General features: G+C 40.3%; 1 protein-coding gene across 1 annotated transcript in view; it reads right to left on the reverse strand.

Moving 5' to 3' along the window:
• The window catches only part of MAP7D2 (MAP7 domain containing 2), an 82,175-nt gene that overhangs the window by 25,438 nt on the left and 33,970 nt on the right, over nt 1–22,767 (reverse strand). Inside the window, exons 2-5 of the mRNA XM_059466273.1 lie at nt 11,857–11,934; nt 8,473–8,636; nt 1,437–1,551; nt 433–531 (exon numbers count right to left, since the gene is read on the reverse strand). Of these exons, the coding sequence (XP_059322256.1) occupies nt 433–531; nt 1,437–1,551; nt 8,473–8,636; nt 11,857–11,934 (456 nt within the window). The remainder of the gene's footprint in view (nt 1–432; nt 532–1,436; nt 1,552–8,472; nt 8,637–11,856; nt 11,935–22,767) is intronic.

A 22,767-nucleotide genomic window follows, 5' to 3' on the forward strand; every position in this document is an offset into this window, starting at 1 on the left:
GAGATAGAAAAAGAGGGCTGTTTTCATGAAACGTGGTCTTCATAACACATTTTCTTACTGTGCAACTGAAATTTTTCTCAACAGCACCTGTACACATCCATTAGAACTGTCAAATATACATGTAATTACAGACACACACAGCACCCACAGAATTAAAAAAAATTAAAATCTGAGCATTAGAAGTGTACAGTTACTGAGAAGACCATGAAATGCCTCTATTGTGCTGGAATGTGATGCATGCACTGCTCCACCACGGCAAAATTAAAAGGAAATTAAAAGACACTGGTCTACATCACTAAGGGTAATGCTGTAGAGTAGCAGACTGAAATGATAAGAAAACAGTGGTTAAGAAGAACAAGAATCAGTGGATGGATTACAGTGATTAGAACAGTTATAAACAAGACACAATGGTACTGTGATTCTCTGAAATACCATTGAAGGAATCAGCAGGAGCAGTAGAGGTCACAGGGTCTGGAGGAAGGGTGTTGGCAGCTAAACCTAGAACAGGGGGTGGGGTATTTTCTGATTCACCTACACAGCAGAGAAATCAGAGCAAAAAGAGGTGAAAGAAATTACTGAATAAGTTGGGGGAGCTGGAATTAAGCACAAACTGTATCACAAAGAAAACTGGTTTCTTTCTCAAAGTATAAGAGACTTTTTTAATTATTATAATTTCCTGGCTTTTTTAATGACATATCATGAAAACTATGATATGAAACAGTTTGCCTTTTTAAAGTTAAGTACACTTACACACTGTTTAAAAGAGAGTAATTGTTATATTTCATCAACACCCAAACATGGATGTTTTTCTCTATCACATCAGTTTATACAAATGGATAAATTCAAATAAATTTTATGTTTTAAAAGAGAAAACATGCACCTTTCTGAAATATAAAAGCAGCACATGACTCATTATGTAATAAAAAGAATTTCCTCCGAAGTCAAAGCCAAAATAGCAGTAACAGAATGTACGTGGGGAAAAAACACAAACTATTTTAAACTGCACATGCTGCATAGTCATCTAGAAATTCCCATCAGGTTTTTAGAAGTACTAAACAAAAACAGAACATCTTTTGCAAGCCTTAGACAGCACTCAGTCCTTTGGTGAATATTAAATTTGCTAACTGTGTGCAGGAGAAGACAATGTGGAAGAAGCTATTAAGGGAGACAGTGCACCAATTTTAATTTTAGCATTTAGCATCCTCCAAACTGATTCTGCTTACTCTATTAAAATGATCTGCATTCCTAAAGTTAGAGGAACCTGTCTCCACAGAAGGTATTAAGGAGAGGAAGCCCGGCAAGCAATTACAAAGCACTTATTCACGCCCCAAGGCAGCGGTACCACCCTGACTCTAAACCCATCATACTTACTATCTCCACAATCTCATGCATTTTGTACTCGAAGATCTGCAATGCAGGCAGCCTGTTTCACTCACCATCTCTGCCTCCTGAGCCTGCAGCCAGTGCTCCTCCCCACGACCATCGCTTCTGCTTCTGTTCCAGCTGCTGGCTGCGTTCGAGGGACCGGCGCATCATGGCTTCTAAACGTTCCTGGGAATTTGGTACAAACCCCAGTCAGACACAAATCCCAGCCAGTTCTCTGGGGGCTTCCTTCCCCTGCCTGCTGAAACCACGCTAAAAATACACAGTCCCCCTGTTGCTCCACACAAGATGCTTACAGGAGCTTGCTCACAAGAAAAGAAAAAGAACTGAATAAAGAAGGGATCAGCATGCTACCTACCTCCAGATATGAGTATCCTTTGTCTGCAAGCCACTGAGGTCACTACAGAGGCCTAAGTAAATAACACAGGTTGCATCACTGCCTAGCATCTGCTCCTGCTGGTGAGGCTGCTGCTGTGCTCTGGACTTAATTTGTATAAGAATAATGCTCACCAAGCATTAACTCCTTCTTGTCTATGCAGACATCAGAATTTTTTCCCATCCCTTTCTCAGCACAGTTAAATTGCTGCAATGCCAGTGGCTCCACCTAGTCACTCAGATAAATGATCACTTCAAACTCAAAGTAGGTTACTTTGCAGGATGCCCTACTTATTTATTTATTTTTACAAAAACTCCCTCCTTTCTTCTTTTATGTTTCTTAAGTATAGGCATTTAAGACCTTCTGATTTTTTTTCTTCTCTGTGCATTTATTTTAGTGCGTGCCTACCTCATACTAATCCCACGATTTCCTTTTTTTCCCCCTGCCACTCCCATGTTCTTCTCCATGAGTTAGGATTTTCACAGGGGGAAGAACAGAATTAATTTTTTCTCTCCCCAAATCTTGCTCTACCTTTAACTTACAGCTAATTATGGTCGCTTTATTCCCTCTTCATCACCTCTTGACTCTCAAAAACCTCCACTGAGTTTCATTCCCACCTCCTCCCCCTGCTAGTTTCTCTGTGAATTATTGTTGTGGCAATGATCCCTGCACTTTTTCTTTTCCTCCTTTCAAGCAGATAAAATGTGGTTCTTCCCCACCCACAATTCCATCATCTAACAGCCTCTTCCCTTCCTCCTCCCAGCACCTCATTCGCATCTGGCAACCTCCTCACCCTCACATTTCAGTAGCCCAACCCCTACTGTGAAAGATAAGTCTACTCTTGCTGCCTCCAGCTCCTGCCCCAGCTAGTTTTAGCCCTTTGATCCTATTAGTATTTTTGGTGCTATTCCTTATTACCTTTGCTATGTCCCTTTGGTCTAGTTAAAACTCCCACTCTTATCCACTTCAAGCTGGATCCTGCAGGCTCCTGTGATTACATCATACCCATTTTGATTTTTATCTCCAATATCTTTTGGCAGCTCAGATAAATTGTGTGGAAAACCCTTCATACATCTCTTGGCCAGATTACTTTCTCTCACTGATTAATGCCTTTGGTCTGGCTTTCCTGAGCTATTTTACCAAAAAATTTCAGTCTTTGTTTAAGTGTGTTTCCTTCAGGCTCTGCACTGGTGCTGAGCCAGTTGTCTCTGATGGAGCTCCTTCAGCACATCAGACCCTAACATCAGGGACCTCCAGTAACCTCCATACTTTATACACGTACCTGTAAACTTTGTCTTACCCTCCTGGGCTTCTGACCCTGGTCACTGACTTTCTACATTGCCTGATGTCCCCTCATCTACTTCTGGTTATCTAAAATATATTTCTGCCTCTTCCACATCTTTGAAGACTCTTTTCTACTACCATGACTTGCAGGAATTTATTTCTGAGCTTATTTTTTCCACCTCACCCAACCCTGCTACCAGTTATCCATCAGTATCACTGAAAGCAAGCCACTACCTTTTAATCTTTAAGCTCTCTTCTAATTTTATTACAAATCACTTGCGCCATAAAATATTCTATTACCTTCTATACAAAGAGTGAAAAAAGGAAATTCTTGCACCCTCTATCATTCCCAGCTCTCCTGTCCCTGTTACCTTTTGGCCAGGTGACCCACCCTGCTGTTTCTGCTGCTGTGCCCAGGAAGAGGAGCTTTCAGTGGTGTTGTGAGCTCACGGTCTATCAGGTAACATCATTCAAAGGCCACTGAGAGCAGGCAGCTGCTCCCCTGCCCCCTCCCCCCCTTCATCCCCCTCCTCTGTCTACTCAGTGCCATCAGTGTCCAGGCAGGCATGAAAATGAGAGCTCTGCCTCTTTCCTTGTCCCTACAGAGCAAATGAAGGAAGCACCACAAGGCTCAAGCGCAGCCTCTTCTCCGAGAGCACAGAAACCCCCACAGCCTGAACACCCCATTCCCTTCTTACACACACCCTGCCTGTGAAAAGGAAACAACCTTTTTCCATTCTCTGGAATCTGAAGTCAGTCCTCTCTGCTTTAGTTTGTTACAGAATTTCTTTCTTCTCTTACTACTTGATGATACAAGTTTCACATTTAAATCCTGTGTGCGCAGCCTTTGCTTACACGTTTGTGCTTTTTCACCTTTAGCTCTCCACCCCTCTAACTTAATTCTGTTTGAGCCCCTTTTGTTAGTCTTTCCAAGCCTCACATATTTCATCACCAGCTCCTCTCTGCAGTGTGCCTCTTTTCACCACTTTCTTCTACTATGCAGCTTGCCCCAGTCTATCCTTCTACCCACCTTTTTTACCAAGGAAAATCACCCTCCCATTTCTTTCTCATTGAAGTATACTCTTACCCAGAACCTTTTTTTTCCAATTCTAATGAATATTGTTACTCATTAATCAAAAAAGATAAGACTAAAACAGCCATGTTTCAATTATTTGTGTTTGCTGTCTTGTTTGGGGGTTTTAAACAATGCTTGGAATAAACAATATTCTATAGTTTGCAAACCACGGAATACACTTATACCACCTACTATGAAAATATTGTTTCAAGAATAAAATTCATGCTGACATAGATTAAAGACATTAAATTACATTTCATACACATTTGAAAGCCCATGCTACCTACAATCTGAGGTTGAAATCTTCAGTTACATTATTTGGAAAGGATCATTCATTTTCATTTGCAAAGAACCTTTCATTAGACTACTATAGAATACAATTATTAAAACTCACAAAACCTCTGCAGATATAGGTTAGATAAAGAACAATATGAAGGCTGCTTTTCACAAAGAAAGGATAGTTATTAAAAGCATTTTAAGTTGGCACAGAACTAAAAAGCCAAAGAAAATAATAAGACATAAGCAAGCATAGCATAAACAACTCATACATTAATAATTTGTTCCATGATGAAAACTAAACCACAAGACAAAGCTTTCCTTCGTCAGCAAACAATGCGGAAAACCCTTCCAGTCTGTGTTATAGGTGAAGCACCTTCTTGAAATCATATCAGACTATGCATGTGATCTCATTTGGGAACTCTAACAGCTACAAATAGAGGAAACAATGTCTGCTCTCAAGATATACTGGATTTTCACAACAAACCTTATAATGCACAAGCACTGCATGTAGGTTAAACTAAGAACGAATAAAATCACAAGACAGAGCCATATACTGCTAAAATCTAAAATACACATTACTTTAGAAAATTCAGTTAGTCATGCAAGTTTTCCTCAGCCTGAGCAATAGAATAAGCACTTGCAGTGTCTGAACTAAAAACAAACAAAAACCCACCCCTCAAAACCTAGCCAAATGACTTGTTTTCTCACAAATAAGTTCTTTCCTTTTTTCTGTGTAAAATATAACACAGATGTGACAAGGAATAAAAAAGTTTCAAGTATTATGACTTAAAATAATTTGTGCAAATAATTCTAAACCAATCTCCTTATATCTACAAGACAAACATCTGAAAGAGCCCCAAACCATCTCTTCCTCCTCACTTTATTTACAGCACTGTATGTAAGTAGCTCACTGTTTCCTGAGATTATCAGTTGGCTTCATCTTTGGAGTGGAGTAAAGGAAGTAATTGAAGCTATAACATCTTGAGAGTGTTTCACTCTTTTGTGTCTAAGCTCATACTTTTTACAAATGTAACAAATAGTGCACATGCACCAAACAATCTCTTCTCAATAACTTGTGTACAGCTAGACATCTATTTACAAGGTATTTCCAAGTTACATGAAAGTTCAAGACAGGAAAGGGGAAAGAATTACTTTAACTGAAAAAGGACTAGCTTTATTTTTGTCTAGTTCCCTGTTAAAAGAAACTTTTAAATCACTTCTGTAGAACAACACACTGCTTTCCTCAAGGCTACTTTTACTAAAAGAAATGTGCAGCTTTAAAAGTAATATGAAGGGAAGGACAGTGAAACTGAAGACCTCTGTAGATAAGAAAGATGCAGTCAATATAGACAGAATAATTTCTAAACATTATTTATTCAGTTCCTTCTGAAGAATCGGACACTTTTACTGTGCTCTGCAACAGCCTCCAGCAGCCCCAAAAAACTCTGACAGAATACCTTGATTTCTACCAAGACAGACTTTAAAACCATCATCCTTTATCTGGCATTGCAGAGGGGGAAAACTAAGCAAAATAAATCAAATTTTAGCCACCACTTTAAGAAGTCCTTTGCAAGCAAAACAGTCGAGCACAGGATGCTCTGATATAGGAGCCAACAAGTCCCCATCAGTTTGTTAAGATCTATTCCTCTCAGATTCTTTCAGATGCAACAACAATATTTTGTACAGAGAGATTTATATCACCTCTTCCTATCATGAATGTGCACTACTTTCTGCTCTGTTTAAAAGACAAGGAAAAATAATTCAGGGAAACTATAAAGGACAACCAGTAAGACAGAGAGCAAGGAAGAAAATCTCTCTACTTGTCATTTCAGACACCTGATGAGCAAGTAAAATGGGTATTCAGTACCCAGCCAGTGTTAACTGGTCTTAAAAGGAGAAGCACTCAGAAGATGGTGCAGCACACACTGGCTCTCTGGCAGGGCACACCCCAGGTGGGGGAAATACATGTTCAAAGCTCTTCCAGTAAAGACAGTCTTAAATGGCCAAAATTACTCACAAGCAGTGAGTAACTCAAATGTCCAGGGAGCTGCAAGTTCATCACCATCCTTACTCAGACCTCCACTGTTATTATGCACGAGAGTTTGAGGGCTCCATCACAATAACAAGAGTTGGGGAAGGTGGGACTAAACTGGCAGATCCTTTAGCAGAACTCAAACAGAATTTGAAAAATGAAGGACAAGAAACTGTGAAGGGAAGCTAGGAGGGATGCCTTCTATTCCCATTTTCCTTCTTCTCTCACTCTCCCCTGTTCTATGGATTATTCCCCTGTGCATCCTCTTCTGAGGCTCCTGAACTTTCCTCCCACAGGTTTAATCCATCCCCAAACAAACAAGCATCCTCTCCTGTCCTCCTGCCCACATAGCCTTCTCTCAGACTCCTCAGCCTGGGGGAGTAGAGGAGTGGGAAGGAACGGGAAAGAATCCAGACCCAGGCCTGCTTTAGCTTCCAAAAAAGACTTTGGACACTTTAAGCATAAGGGACCAGCCTGCTGAGCAGAGCTAGGAGTGGTACTCACACCATGACTGAACACTGGGAATCAGCCTCTCCCTCACCATTACAGAAGCCTGCCCTCACACGTGCAGGGTCTTGCGGAGCTGGATCAGGCTCACTGGTGCTTGGGAAAAGCATCACAGAGTGATCAGGCTCTTATTCCATCTCTGGGGAAGTACAGGAGGCCACTACAGGAGATGGGGTCAGCCCCCACTGAACAGACGCCTTGGGTCTGACCTGTCACTGCCTCTCACATCCAACAACTCTGCTCTCATTTCTTCAGCAAAGGCAAACCATGAATGCAGGGAAAACTGGTGGATACTTGCTCTTCCTACACCTCTCTGCCTTTCTGACCTGCTCTGCTGAATATTTTGAAGAGAGGATTTTGGACGTTTTTCTGCCCCTTCCCCTTACAACCCTCACAAAGGGAATTGATTTTGCTTAGCTGCAGAAGGTTATTACAGCAGGAAATGCTCGGGAAGGAGCACATGACTTCAATGCTGTTACCACAAGAGAGAGACCTCCTACCCTTTGTTTCAGTTTTTTCTCATTTTTCTTAAAAGAATTTGAAACAAAACACATAACAAAATATTTTTAAATCAATTCTCTGCCATTACATAGAAGCCACAATGAGTATGTTAAAATTGAACAACAAATGACAGGATGCAATCTTCTCTTCAAGTAAAGTGAAAAATCAAACAAAAAATTCAATGAATAGCTGTATGTTATTGTGAAATCATGCACAAGAAGTGTTTTACCTGTTTTGCAAAGTTATTTTGATGAAAGGATAAGGGGGCAGAAAAACGAAGTTTAAGAACTGTGGATTTCTAAAGCTTTTTTTTATCCAGGAATTGAGAAAATATTTTCTTTGGGCTTTTTTTTTTTTTAAACCACTGCCCCCTTTTCCAAAAATCATTCATTCTTTATCAGTTGTGGGTAGCAGTGCTAGTGTTCTCCACATAATGTCATGCAGAGATATATACACACACCCTGCATTCAGAGAGCTGCACCAGAAATTGGACTCACTAGAGCAAAAAAAGAACCTTAAATGATCTTAGCAGGGAGCCTAGAAGAGAGGAAGGGCATGAAGATGCTTAAAAATACGTGATTCTGTTTTATGTTAGAATTTGAAAACAGCCTAGATTCTTCACTGCTTTAAGTACAAATTTCTGACTTTCTGTCACCGAGGAAAAATGGAACAACACATTATTTCTTTTTCATGGACAGTAAACAGAACAGTAAGAAGAATCTTTCCCTTTTTGGAAACACTCATCTTTAAAGACTTCCTTCCAGAAAGGTGGTGTTTTATATTTGACAATCAGAGTCCCAGATATGTTAGCAACGGTAGATGACTATTCCAGGAGATCATAAAAAATTTTAAAAATTGTTTTGGAAAGTGTTTTTGATGTACAGTGGTAGACTCCTTACAGCTGTGGTGATGTGCTTTGCAGCTCCTGCAGTAATTGCTCCCATGTCTCCAGTCCTGCTCCCACCCCCCATGGTTTAATGCATGTCAATATTCAGCCCTGTTCAGTGCTGCCATACATCTCCCAGGGGACCTCACCTCCTCCTCTTTAAGCTTTTGTCTCCGCTTTTCTTCAACAGCTGCTCTCTTCTGCTCTTCTCTCTGTCTCTGCTCCTCCAGCCTTCTCCATCGCTCCTCCATTTGCTTCTCATACTGAAGTTTTGCTCTTCTCTCCTTCTCCAGTATCTGCTGCTCCCTAGCAGCTTGTGCAGAGAAAAAGGTGCATTTCACATCAGGCAAATTCTCTTCTCTTTTAAAATTATTTGGTAACATGAAACAATAGTGAAAAACAACAAATGCAAGTACACAGGGTTTTAGTTGACTGAGATTGAAAATATAGTGCACAGAAGTGTTGAAATGATTAGTAAATCTAAGCAATTTGTTCAATACATAAAGAGGGAAGCCCTTGTACACAAGGTGCCAGTTTGTACCCCTTATCTATGTAAAAAACAGTGTACAGAACAAACTAGCAATGTTTTTATGTTTCAAGTCCCTCTGAAGCTTAAAGCCAAATTATTTTTTCAGACATACTGCTCCTAGTAATCTTTGAAGGAAATCAGCTGTATATGTTGACGCAAAAGCCCTTGGGACTTCTTTAAAACTGTGCTTATATTACAGAGCTGCCTTTGAAATAGACACATGCAAACAACATATGCTGTTTTCTATGAAGTTTTGAAAATACATCTTTCAGCTCATGATTTGGTGCTACGTCTTTACCCACTTCTGCCTTTTAATATAAAAAAAAAATTATTCTGTTACTGAGGTTTTTCCCAGCTGTTTATTCCAACTGGAGCAATAATCTTCATGGGACATTACCCTGATGTTTCAGAAACTCAGACTGCAACAACAGATACTGGACTGCTGCTTCAGGTGTACATAAAACAAGTAGCAGGAGTTAAGGTGGCAAATTGAGAGGAAAAATCCATTTCCCATGCAAGTGTATTCCATAAAAAGGCAGGAAAGAGGAGGTCTGTAAGCATGCCTATACACACACAAGCCTGTAGTGTCACATACCAACACACATACAGCCAATATCAAAGAGGGAATATTGCTAGGCTAAGAACTTGAAAGTCAGGGAAAGCCAGAATTAACAGTGTTTATAAAAAAGCTAGTCCTTCTTCCTGCTCACTTATGCCTGTGTTTCTTCCGTTCCTGTTTCCTTTTACAGCACATCATCACCCTTCCAACTCTCCCACTGTTCCTAGGCTCTTGTCCAGCCATTCCAGATCAGCCTTTTCCCCTCAGTTCCTGCCCCCAGGCTTTAACCACAGCTGTGACTTTTTGTCCCTCTTAGCCCCACTCCATCCTCTCTCCCTTGGGTGAAAGCCAGAGTCTTCCCAACATCCAGATTCTTTTCCAACATTCCATTTCTTTCCCTTGAATACAGAATCCTTCTACAATACTTCTTCCTCAAATCCAGCCTGCTTTCCAGAATACCTTCTAGCTTATTCTTGTCAGAAATACAGTTGGTGTTGTCTTTCCCTTCTGTCCAATGAAAATCCACTCATCCTCCCCACTCAAGACAGGGCAGTATGAGGGGAGTGTCAGTGATGCAGTGAACCTTGAAGGATTGAATGCATGAAGTTCAGACTTGTCAACAGAAAAAGTTACCTCAGAGACAGTGGATAACAAGTGACCAGGCATGAATTGCTCCAACTGCTAGCCACATCAGGTAGAGCAGGTGACAAAGCATGCTGGAGTCCATAAAAACCAAAAATAAAGTGAGGTGTCCAAAGATTGTGCTAAGATTACCTTCTGAGTAAGTAGGTGAAACCTGGGACTGATTCTGGACAAAGAAGTAAACAATTCTGTCATCATGGACACATGTACAATTCTTGTTGCTTAATTTAGGGATGCTAAACCACTGATGAATGAGTTTTGGCTCAGGTGAAAAAGTTACTTCATATTGCTATACAGTACCTGCTGACTGCTCAAAGAGCTGACCCTTGGGGGAAACATGCTGCTTTTTTCTGAACTTCTAAAAGAAAATTCTCACAATCAAACTGTGACCAAAACTCAAAGCTTCCCACTACAGAAATGGTCTTAAGAATATGCTTCCAGGAGGCATGATGTCTGGGAGAAAATTGCAGACACCACCTTCCAAATCCCCTGGGCCAACCACTCCCAAAATCTCCAGGCTTCAGTTTCCTTTTCATCTTTTCTACTCTGAGTCCTTTCCAATCTAATCACCATATCACTTTCTTGGGAACCAGAAAAGAAGGGATAATCAGAAGGAAAAAAGAGAATAGCCTACACTGAGCATACCTGGAAGAGAAGTAAATCCCAGATAGACAGAAGCTTGGGCAAGATTAAGTACTAAAGAGCAGCAGATTTTTACCAAATTACCAAAGGAATCATAGGAATCGTGCGGACCAAGCCCATGGTAATGAAAAAATGTCAAGTCACTGGTCTCAAGCCCCAGACTTTGCAAAGAAATAGTCAACAGTTTGTTTATTTCTTGCAAGAAAAACAGTATTTTCCTATGATTATTTTGACAGGTGCCCTTACTTGTTTAGTTGACATTTCCTCAAAATATATGTTTACCTTAAATTTTGCAAAAATCATAAAACACTGACAATTCCTTCTGCTAGGTATTGTCAGGTTATCTCTAGGAACAGTGCTACTGATCTTTCTTGTCATTACCATGAGGAAAAGTGAAGTTAACTGCTTAACACCTTTTTATATACACAGAGAGATATAGGAAGTCCAAATCAATGTTGAACAGAAAATTTAAATTTACGTGTGTATATATATATATATATGTATACACACAGACATATATGTATATTTTAATTGTGTATACACCCACTCCCCTTAAAGATATATTTATACATTTTACATATCTATTTTAAAATTCTCTCCACATTTCCCTAGTCATATTAATAGATTAAAAATAAGTGATTGTTTTAAACAAAATCTGAAATCATTGATAAAAAACATTCTTCAGTTCCTGAATAACATAAGCATTCTCCTGAAAGATTAACCATTTTACAACTTCCAGAAAAGTACACACTTTCATGCTGCACTTAAAAACTCTATTATATATTTCAATATGGCAAAAACCAAAGAGATTAAAATTGAAGTTGCTTAATCAAATCATCCTACATATTTTTCTGAGTATTATTCAAGGCTTATTTGGGATTTTCACAAACCACAATCATAACAGCAATATCTTGAACATAAACCTATATTCAAAGGCACACAAATCAAAGAAGAAAGTAAACTTGTAAATATAAAATACGAAATATTTGACTGGAAATGCAAGAATATAATCTTTTATAATTTAAGTTAAAAGAAGTGGTAAAGACCAGGAACAGACTGAACAACAAGATTTAGAAATCAGAACACAAAAAATGCTATGTTAGTTAGTTAAGCCTATTAAAACATGTATATAAATAATAGATACACCTCCTGCCAACTTACCCAGGTATTTCTCCCTTTCCTCTCTTCTTTCCTTTGCCAGTCTTTGTCTTTCATCAGTTTTTAGAAATCCATCAATAGCTGAAGACAGAAGGAGAGAAATAAAAAAGTCTTAAGAAGCTGTTAAGCAAAACTAAAGAAGGATCCAAAAGAAATTAAAGGAATCCATCAAAAAGAAATCATAACTACTACATTTAACAACTCCAATAACAAAACCAATTTTGCTCTTGTATGTGGGCAGGTTAATGAGCTGGGATTTGGGCACCTCTTGAGCACAGTCTCCCACTCACTGCTGAACTCCAAGCACGGCTCCTCACTGCAAATGCCTGACTCCTCTTCTCAGAGCAAACAAGCACGCTGTTAGTGTTTGTTTCAGAACCTGAAACTTCCTTGGGAAAAAGGGTAAGGATGCAATAAACATGCATTTATCTTTGTTAACAAGCTCATTTTAAATGTTTTGGCTAGGTATGAAAAGGTAGCTCAGAAAAGCAGTGAGCAGCTATGGAGTCCCAGCCTTTATATTTATGGCTGACTACAGCCCCCCAGTTTCCTTGCTTGCTCAGCATTTCAACAACCGGCAATTACTGCTGGATGAGGCTACAGAAGCAGCAGCCCTGCTGCCCTCTTTCCCAGGCAGGAAACACTTTGTTTCCTCCTGGAGTTGGTATCTAAAAGTAAGATACTTGTCTAGGTTGCCTAAGGATGTTTTGTAAGGATGTGTCTGGGATTCAGACACCCCAGCTCTTTGCACAGCATGAGCAGCTGAAAAGCCCAATTTAAGGAGGCAGGAAGGCAGAGTGTGACACACCAGGTGCCTCAGGGTCACCTGCCTTCACGCCCTGGAACAAGCATCACAGGGACCTAAGATGGACCTTCTGCAACAGCAGGAAAAAGGTCACCAGTGAGTACCTTGACAGACCATCCAGGGGATGGCATTCTCTTAAAACACCTCCAGTGCCCTCCCTTCCCTCTCTGCTCAGGATCTCCTGAGGTGTAAGCAGTGCAAACAGGCATGGTGTCTCACAGCACAGTTTACATCATTTGCAGTCATTATCTGGGCTCCCTACTGAGTAACTGAATTCTAATTAGGTCCCCTTCCTTTTGCTCTGAGAACTGCATCTGTTAATTTTTTTCAGATAAATATGAATGGAAAATTTACATAGACTGTAACCCCAACTACCTTCCTGAAACATCACACTTGCAGGTTCCTTTCCAAAGATATCCTGTCTGTGGGAGCAAGGATTTTGCATAGGAAGTACCTTTCTCTAAAATGCACAGTTGTGTAGGAAAGCTGAAAGCCAGCCTCAGTGGCCTCAGTGACAAAGGCAGGTCTCAGCTGTCCCCCATTACAATAACAGCTTGCTTTTTCCCCAAGCAGCACCTTCAAAGACCATCTCTAATCTTCCTCAGCACACACAGACTGCAATTACCTGAAGGCAGCCAGGTCCCTGGAAAAATGTGATTATAGCTCCCAGCTGGTTAATTACAACTCAATTTGCGGGTCAAATACATATATATTTATTTATTTCCAAAGACTCATCCTACTTCTATACTAGTCCACTTGCTTGCTCACTTGGCTGACATTTATTTTCAGATTTGACAAGGAGGAAGGAGACAAGAGGTGGCAGCTCAGTAAGGCAGCTATGGCAAAGGTTTGTTACTGCTTTGAAAGGACCTGCAGTAAATAGGCAAGAAGGTGAATCAGCATAGGTATTTTACAGCTCCAATGGAAAGCTTTTCAGTGGCCTTAAAGTCAAACAAACATAAAACCTACAACTCGTTCTAGAAGCAGCAGAGGGATGTGAAATTCTGGTGGATCAAAAGCCCAAAGACAGAAGACTGAGCTTGGTAACAAGGAGGCAGGAGAAGGAAAGAAACAAACCGAGGCATGAGTTATGGTCTTCTGTGGCAAAGGATGTAACTCAGATGGAGAGGTGGAACCTAAAGTACAGAAAATAGAATGGGGATAAATGGAGGGATGGAAAGGAAGCAAGAGAGTTCATGTCCATGAACTATGTTCACAAACTCCTGCACTGATTCTCATCACTCTCCTGGCTTACAGTAACTATCTCAGAAATCCACCAGCAAAAATGCATCCCATTATGCCTATCAATAAAATCACAGCTAACTCATCTCTACTTTGATTGCTTCACAAACACAAAAGTGAAAAGTGTAAAAGTGGGTCTAAAAGCCTTGGTCACAACCCCATTGCTATCCAAAGCTGATGCACAATTTTTCAGGTTGGCATTCTCAAGCATTTGAATATCTCAACCCAATTCAGAAAATACTATAAGATGATCAAAGTTGTGATGTCAAATATTAAAGGAACGAGAATGTATCCAAATTGAAACAGTCTGTACAATTTTTATTTTGCCTGTTCTTACATATATATTACACTTTTTCCTTTTAGGTCCCTTTGCTTATTCATTCACAGCATAAGAGTTGAACCAAGTTCAAAGTTATTAGTGCTTCTTGCACTCTCTTTCTGAAACTGAAAAGTAGACAAAACTATACTTAAAGGCTTTCTGGAGAACAGCATTCCACACTTGGCTATGTCACAGGTGAAACTACAAATACATGGAATTATGATCATTACATATGCAATACACCAACATGAAAAAAACCCCAACCCACCACTAAAACAGTGGAGGAAAACTGCATTCTAATACATACAGGCATCAAACACAAGATGGCAAGAGTAGCATTAAAATAGCACAGGCATCCTCAATGCTGGCATTTCTGAACACAAGTACTTGACTTGGCAAATCAGCATGCCTGCCAAAAAACAGAAACTTTACTTCAGAAAGTAAATAGAGTTTTGAAGGACAGAATAACTGAACCCTGGGTGATCGCTTGTACATTGAGATGATTTTCAAAGACTAAAATGATTGTACTTTATGCATCTTCATATAACATTCAGATAGCATTATAAATGCAGTGGGCACAGCAGTTACCTGTGGTAAGGAATTTCATTAAAGACAGGAATTCAAATCCCTTTGGCAAAGCAGACTGCAAGCAGCAAGCTGGCACAGGTAACTATCCCGGGAATAGTGTAAGGGCATCCCTGTGCCCTAGCAGGGAACTGCCAGCAGAGGGCAGGAGAAGGTCTCAATGAACAACAAAACCCCACGGCAAAGGCGCTCTCACTGAGCTGTGACCTCGGGTTAAGTCTGTATACGCAGCTTTATCCTGAGCCTTCCTCATATTTACAGCTAAGCCTCTGATCCCTCACTTAGAGAGGCACGTTAACAACATGTTTAAGAGTCAGGATATAAACGCAGGCTGGCTGTTCTTCTGCCAACCAGAGGAATGAATACAAAGGGATACTGGCAGAAAATTCCCTAATAAATGTTTATTCCCAGACTTGCAGAGGAATAAGGAAACTGCTCAAATAATAAGATCCAAGATTTTACTCTCAGGAAATGCACACGTACAAATTGCTTCTGCTTATTACTCTATCTCCCAGCCCTCCCCAAAAGTCCTTTGCACAGTCCCCACTCTCTAAGGCATGTTCTTAGGCACTGGGCTAATTCCTTGAGATTGTGCCTCATTTTTTGATTGAGGAGGGCTAGCTGTTCATCTGGGACTTTGTTACAATGAGCATTTCTAAAGAAAAAGACCATAACATAAAACCAGTTCGAATGTCAGCAGCAGACCTGCAGCAATAATGTAACAGCTGATGCTGCAGGACTCCTTCAAATACTTCCATGTTCCCTGAAAATAAATATTCACAGAACTAAAACCCAACATGTTAATCACTGCTTCAAGTCTTTTTTATGGGCAAGGTAAACCTATTCAGACTGATGAAACAGTGCCAGAACATGTCCACACACACTGCTCTGCTCCACATCCTGCTTGTGAAGCCTCTTGGTGGTTGCTCAAGACAGAGGAAGGCTGTCCTCTCCTGATGAGACATAGCAAGCTCTGTCTTTTAAAATCCATATCCTGTTTTTGGTGAGAAAACAAGTACCCAAGTAGGACAATTAGGTTAGTGGAAGCTGAGGCTACATTTCAAAAGGACCAACAGGCTGCTTGGGCAGCTCCTCTCCTGAAATTCACACCTGAGTAATTGTCAGCAGGTAAGGTTTCTATTAATTTTTTTTCCATTTTGTTATTGAACCCACACCCCCATCTATCCTCTCTAATACCCCATGGTATTTGGTTTCACAAAATATTTATACACAGCAGATATTGAAATCCTTGTTGGGCACCATGACAGAAGAAATGTCAGCTGGGCATCTGAGACCAGCTCTACACAGCAGTGTTCCACACACCGAGACCTTTGGCCATCCCGCATGACCACATTCAGGACATTTACACCTTTGTCCATTCTACCTGACATTGTCCAGCACTTTCAGACCTTTGCCACAATATGCAGTGATGCTGCTGAATCTGTGAAATTTCCCAGTTTGGATGCAGTTCTGCCAATGGTTAGCCTTGCTTGGGTCACCACTGCACTTACACCCACTGCACTGCTGGCAAACTCTTGTTTCAAACAATCTTCATCTATAAAATTGACATTTTGCTCCCTGAAATCTGCTTTGTCTCTCTTGGGACTGTTCTTTGAGACAATAATGAACAGACATTTTCCACCTGTCATTGTTTCCCTCTGGGTATTCCTGATTGAAGAAATGTTCAGGTTTTCAGCTATTAACTGTACTTGGAGGGGGAAAAGAATTACAAAGCTGTGTGTGACTGTACATAGATGGCAATTTCTATTGGCAAAAGGCACTTATTGTAGATTTTAATTTTAAAGCTGAGAGGTTTTCAGGTAGAGGCAACATGCAAACACCACAAGAGCTTTGCAGGTAGGTTCAGTAAGATTTAGTGAATTGTCCTTTTTGACAATTATCTTTTTCACATTTTCTTTAAAAAGCTTTTTATTCTATGGCATTCAAAAATCTTATTACAAAGAATCAGAATTCCCCCAGTTTCAGATACTTAATTTTATTTTTAGATTTGCCAGGCTGGATTTCAAATATAACCAGAAAAGAAAAAGGAGCATTGTCCATTTTGTCTAATTAAAATACCAGGATGGTTATTTGTTGTTATAAAGATGTTAAGTGGATGAAGTCATTAAAGACAAACAGTTGCCAAACACAGTGACATTTCAGAACCCCAGGCTAACTGTCTGAGGTGGCCTGGCAGATAGAACAGAGAAGCTGTTGGGGACTTCATGCTCTGGTTAAACAACAAGGACACCTGCCTTATGCTCCTGCTCCCCACCCTGCATTTTAAAATTATCCATTTGAATGAAGAACTTCAGCTGTAAAACATACTTACACAAAGACTGCAGTAGCAAAATATACCCTACTGGTATGTTTATTTAAGTTTTGGGTGAAATTGTTCCAAAATGCTGGCCAAATAACCTTAAAACAATACACAGAATATAAATACATCATTTTGTCATCACATATATTAACATAAATATCTTAATTACTACATGGGGAGGAAAAAATTGCTAAAATATTAATGTTCTCAGTTTTGCACGAGCCCACAGACACCTAATTAGCTCCATGGGATTGTGTACAGATGTGTGTGCAGCCCTAAGAGTGCCCCAAGGAGACTCCAGTATGAGGCAGACACAGCAGATGCACCTCAAGAGACTCAGAGAATGGTGACATACATTGGCAGAATGCTTTTACTTATGAAAACACTATATAATTAATCTAGTGTTATTATTTATTTAGTTTACTGAACAGGTCCCTGCTATACAGCCCCCCACAGCCCATACCAAGCAGTACCACTGTTTCCTACACTGATGTTTTATTCATGTGCTTCCACAACCTCTCGGGCAGAAAGGAGTCCAGAGGCTTAACCAGTTCTTGACAATGTCTTTCTCACAGATTTAACACACATGAACATTTACAGCTCTGTTTTTCAAACAGCCCTAGACCCCAGACCCATGTGGCATCTACAGGCAGGATCTTCCTTTCTGCAGCCTGCCCAGCAACTTTCTAGAAGGAAACACTGTGCATTCTGAAAAGGATAAAAACAAACAAACACACACACACAAACCCAAACAAACAACAACAAACCAACAAAAAACCTCACCAAAAATACTGTTTCTGATCCACAATTAACATTCTGAAACTTCTAGGGTTTGCCAAGGTGGCACTAGCTTGAAATTTTACACTAAAACAACAAGCAAACCTATGAACCCCAAAGCTATAAACATTTCAAATTGAAAATTTTTTCCCATGGCTGAAATACTTTTCTTCTTTCATTCACTTACTGCCTATCTCCTGAATCAGCAATAGTCCCAACTTGTATTTGCAGTTTATGCATTGGTAAACTTGCACAGACTAGTTTCACTGACTTCAGCAGAATGACTTGTGTTAAAACAGAAGATATCGAAATACCTTGTTAGGATCAGGAAGCCCATGCTTACCCCACCCAAATCTGAAAAAAGGTCCTATCACTCATGTACTATCATACTGAATGGAAAATTCATTTTTTGGAAGGAGAGTAGCTATAAGTACTGTAGACATCACTTGCCTGGTTCACTGTACTTTGACTTTTGCAAGAAAAAGCCTCAGTGGAAGACAGCAGACCTCAGGTCACAGTTATTTTGTCCAAATTATCTAAGGGAAACTTTATAGGATCAGATAGAATTGTTTCTCCATCACACTAAATTCAATCTGAACAGCCTCATTTTAGGAACATATACATCAAAATGAAAGAAATTCCATTTATTTGTAACAATTTTAGTTACCAAAAGGAAAAAAGCTTTGGATCTATAGTGCATAGGTGTAGTCAGCAGCACTCTGTCCAATGTGCATTCTACACTGATGTTTTATTTATGCGCTTCTGTAATCTCTCAGGCAGAAAGGAGTCAGAAGGTTTAACCAGTGCTTTACAGTGTCTTTCTCTCAAATTTAACACACATGAACATGTATAGCTGTATTTATGTGTATAGTGTAGTCTAGCACAATTCAATTTCTAATTAAAAGTTTCTGGACTGACAATACACATCTATGTATCAACATCTGCTGATGTTATATATTGACTATTAGGTATTAGATAACCAGAGCTTAGTGAAACAGTAGCATCTCACTGAGAAATTCAGCTATTTTTAGCACAAGCAGAGCAGATGGGGACTGTAAGTACCCATTTCTCCCACCTCCACTGGCTTGTAATCCCCAAATGCACATTAAACCCCACTTCCTGCTCAAGTTAATTGGCTTTGCTGGTGTGTGGCACTGAATAGTGATCTCATGCTTTGGTGGTTTTTCAAATGTCACTGCTGTGTTGCACTCTCCAGTGACAGCCGAAGGCAGGCAGCCCTGAGCTGCTCCCCTGTGCCCAGGCAGGCAGAGCTGGGGGAGCCTTGGGCAGCCTCTGGTGGGTGAGGAGCTGAGCTGGGCTGCCCTGAGGGGCTGCACTGGGGGCACCAGAGCTCACTGTCCTGCTGAACACCTGACCCAACCCTCCCAGCAGCACCTCACTCTGCACATCTAAACACATTTAAAGCCAAGGGGTGCAGGAGCCAGTACTTGTCAATATTGTCTGCAGAACACAGAGAGCTCCCAGATGTGAGCACCCAGGTAACCTGGAGCACGCTGGGCTCAGCTCCTGTCCTCAGGCTCTGTGGCCAAGCAGCCCCAGCAACCCTCCTCTCTGCAGGGGGGGCTGTCCTGCCTCCACCCGCAGGCCAGGCACCCCACAGCAGCACCCAGCCTTCCAATTTAGCTTCACAGACAAGAAGGAAGCTGGAATGATTTCCCCACTGTGGCAGCTACCTGGAACATGTCAAGCTGCCCAGCTCAAGGCACTGAAGTGCACTGCTGAAGGCCATTCCTGTGCTGCCAAAGCTCCTGCTCACAGCACCAGTCCATAGCAGCTGCAAATCTCTAATTTCAGCTGACTCAAGGGTCACAGGACAGCATTTTGGAGGAAACCCCAGCAGTCCCTGTACATCCTGCCTTCCACTGTAGCCTCTTTGCAGGCCATGGATCTCTGCAGCAAAATGACTGTCTGCAGATGGGGCAGCCAATAAAGCTTTTTAAAAAATCCTGTAATCAAACTGGTAATTAACATCTATGTCTATGACTAGGTACCCAAACTAAAGCATGACAAAAATTTTCACCTTGCTTCTAAATCAACTTCACCCAGAAAGTTTTCTTTTGGAGCCTGAAGTGAAAATTATAAGGATTTGTCAGTATGCTCTCAGAAACTGTCCTTAAAAATATTTAAGACAATCCCAGAAGAAATGATAAAACAAAAGAAAAATCTACAAATCAAAGGCTCACACTTGGGCGACAGAGGCTTGGTGCATGACCACTTCAGAGGTGGCAATTTTTACAGAGCAACAGAGACCACCAACCTTCCAACTGCACATGTATGTACAGGGATTGTTCTGCAGATTCTTTTTACTAGGTCTGTTTGACATTTCAAGTCTTATTTAATAGAAACTGCAAAAGAGACACTGGTGCTTTGGGATTTGCTCTGAGCTGCAGCAAAGATACAGTTAGAGAACCAAGAAAACACTCTTGACTCCTAACAATGCTTACGGAGGCGTGAGGTGTTGCCAGCACGATGAAATTTTTTTCCCTAGATAGTAAAATTAAATTGTTAACATTACCTTAATCTACCACTATACTCTGTCCTCCATGAGTGAAGATTTGGAGAAAGTTTCAGGATGCTTTAGTTCTGCTCTTTATGGTCCGCAAAGTGAATACAAAGCATTTAACAAAAGAAGAATCCATTTGCAATTTTCCATTTATACATATATATATATATATATCAAAAGAAAGTGTTGATGACTTACCAACACTACATGCAGCTATCAAGGACTGACCTACATAACCTCCACTTTGCTCTACCCACACCTCAAGCATTGCTGAAACAATGTATTATTCCAAATAGAAGCAGCTTCCAGCATCAGACGTAGAAAGCACATTTTCCCTGTGATTTGGCAAAAGCTTCCAAAATAAAAAGCAGCAAAGCTGATTAATCCACAGCACACATGATCAAGTGAACTTCATCCTCTGTGGACTTGGCTAAGCTCAGGAGCAACAGTTAAAATGTTGCTTTTGCTGTGCTTCACACTAATTATATTTCCCAGTCATTTATTTCAGGGAGAACACCCATTGACTATCAAAATCAAAACAATTTATTCTAGGAAAATGCACAGTAAATCCTCATATGGAAGAAAAGCTTTAACAATTAAATGTTTGCTTCAAAGTTTTTTCTTGTGTTTTAGTAAATGAACTACACCAACAGAGTTGAAGTTTATAACGTTATGTACGGACATACAGTCATACAGTTTCATCAAAGTGTATTCCACACAGCTCCTGGTTTTGTATTCCCCAGTCTTGGCCCCTACACATAATTCTTAATAATGCACATAATTTAGTAGTGGGCTCCAAATACCCTTTTAAATCCAGAACATGATTTTTTTTCCCTCTGGCATTTATGCAGTCAGTCTCCTCTGAGAAACTAATCATTCTAGGTCTTTCATCAAGAGCTAATGTCCTTGTTGGGATTTCTGCTTACTTTTCTACTTGTGCTTTAGCTGTGAGCTTCTGACATTCAAGGAATTCCAAGCACAAAGCTTTCAGTGCCTGCAGGTCCACCTGTAAAACACTGCTGAGATCTGACCATGTGCTGGCAACCTCTCTGCCCCAGAGAACAAAATGTTACATTTACATACATCCTTTTGTACATATGTATGCATTGCTGAACAATTATCTATTATGATTGTTCTTGGTCCAACAATTTAATATTGGCCACTATGCACACAAACTGTTAATTGCCTCTGTTAGAAACCAATCAAGCCTCCTGAAGGGCAGAGCTCCAAAAGCAAGAACCTCATTCCACTCTTACCCTTGAAAGGGATCTGAAAAGAAAGGATCTGAATTACTTGGAGCTTCTAGAAGTTTAGGAAATATGCCAAAGTAAAAACTGCCTTAACACTGACCCAGGCAAGCCCATCTGCGCACAGGGCTGGTGTTGAAGGAGTCCAGGTCAGTGAGGGAACAGTGACAACTGAGCCATGTTGGGACCCATCCCCCTTGCCTAAATCCTGCTCCATTCTGACAATGTTTGCATTTTATGGAAACAGAAGACCTTAGATCTATTAGGTTAGTACTTGGAAGATTATTTTTCAAGGGCAAGAGACAGCAAGGAGATGGACAGACACACAAATAAGGCTGAACATTTCTGCATCCCTTGAACGAGTCATGTGAACCGATGTTCTTTAGTGGAATTTATTTGGAGAGTCAATATCTTACCAAATGTAAAAAAGATTACGTCTGCCTTTTTAGCACCCTAAAACCTACATCTGTGTTTAATCCCTAATTTCTCAGAGGATTATTCAGAGTTCCAGTATAATTTATATTAGCTGTTTATGCAAACTCAGAACACAAATCACGTTATTCATGGAGCTCTTAACCTACAGAATTATAAAGATAATTTACCAAACTCAAACTTTCCACAAAAGAGAGGTGAGTGGATTATGCATCCACTGATTTTTCAAATCTCAGAAAGAAGGCTTTTTCCGGGTAAGAATCTGGAGCATTTACAAAAATTTACAAAAATCTATAAAATTATAGGATAAATCAGAAAATAAAATGACTAAACTGTACACAAAGTGCTTAAATGATAAGCTAAGATGAAAGCATACACTGATACAGGCCTGACAGCACACTGAAGCCAACCCAAAGAGGCCAATTAAAACATAGTGGGTCACCAAGCTCTGCAGTAAGGAGCATTAGCACAGAGATCAGATCCTGTATTCAGCATTTTCTGTCAAAGTTCATCTGAACTTTCACAGTGATGTGTGGCAACACTGGATGAAGGGAAACTTCATTTTGCACTGGTGTCTCCTACCTTCTTCTGTGACCTTTGTGGCCCACAGAGGAACAAGATGAGAGAAGAGTTCATATTCCAGTCAACAACTGCAGCTTTCAG

Source organism: Ammospiza nelsoni, chromosome 2 (assembly GCF_027579445.1).
Source record: "Ammospiza nelsoni isolate bAmmNel1 chromosome 2, bAmmNel1.pri, whole genome shotgun sequence".
NCBI classification, from domain to species: domain Eukaryota; kingdom Metazoa; phylum Chordata; class Aves; order Passeriformes; family Passerellidae; genus Ammospiza; species Ammospiza nelsoni.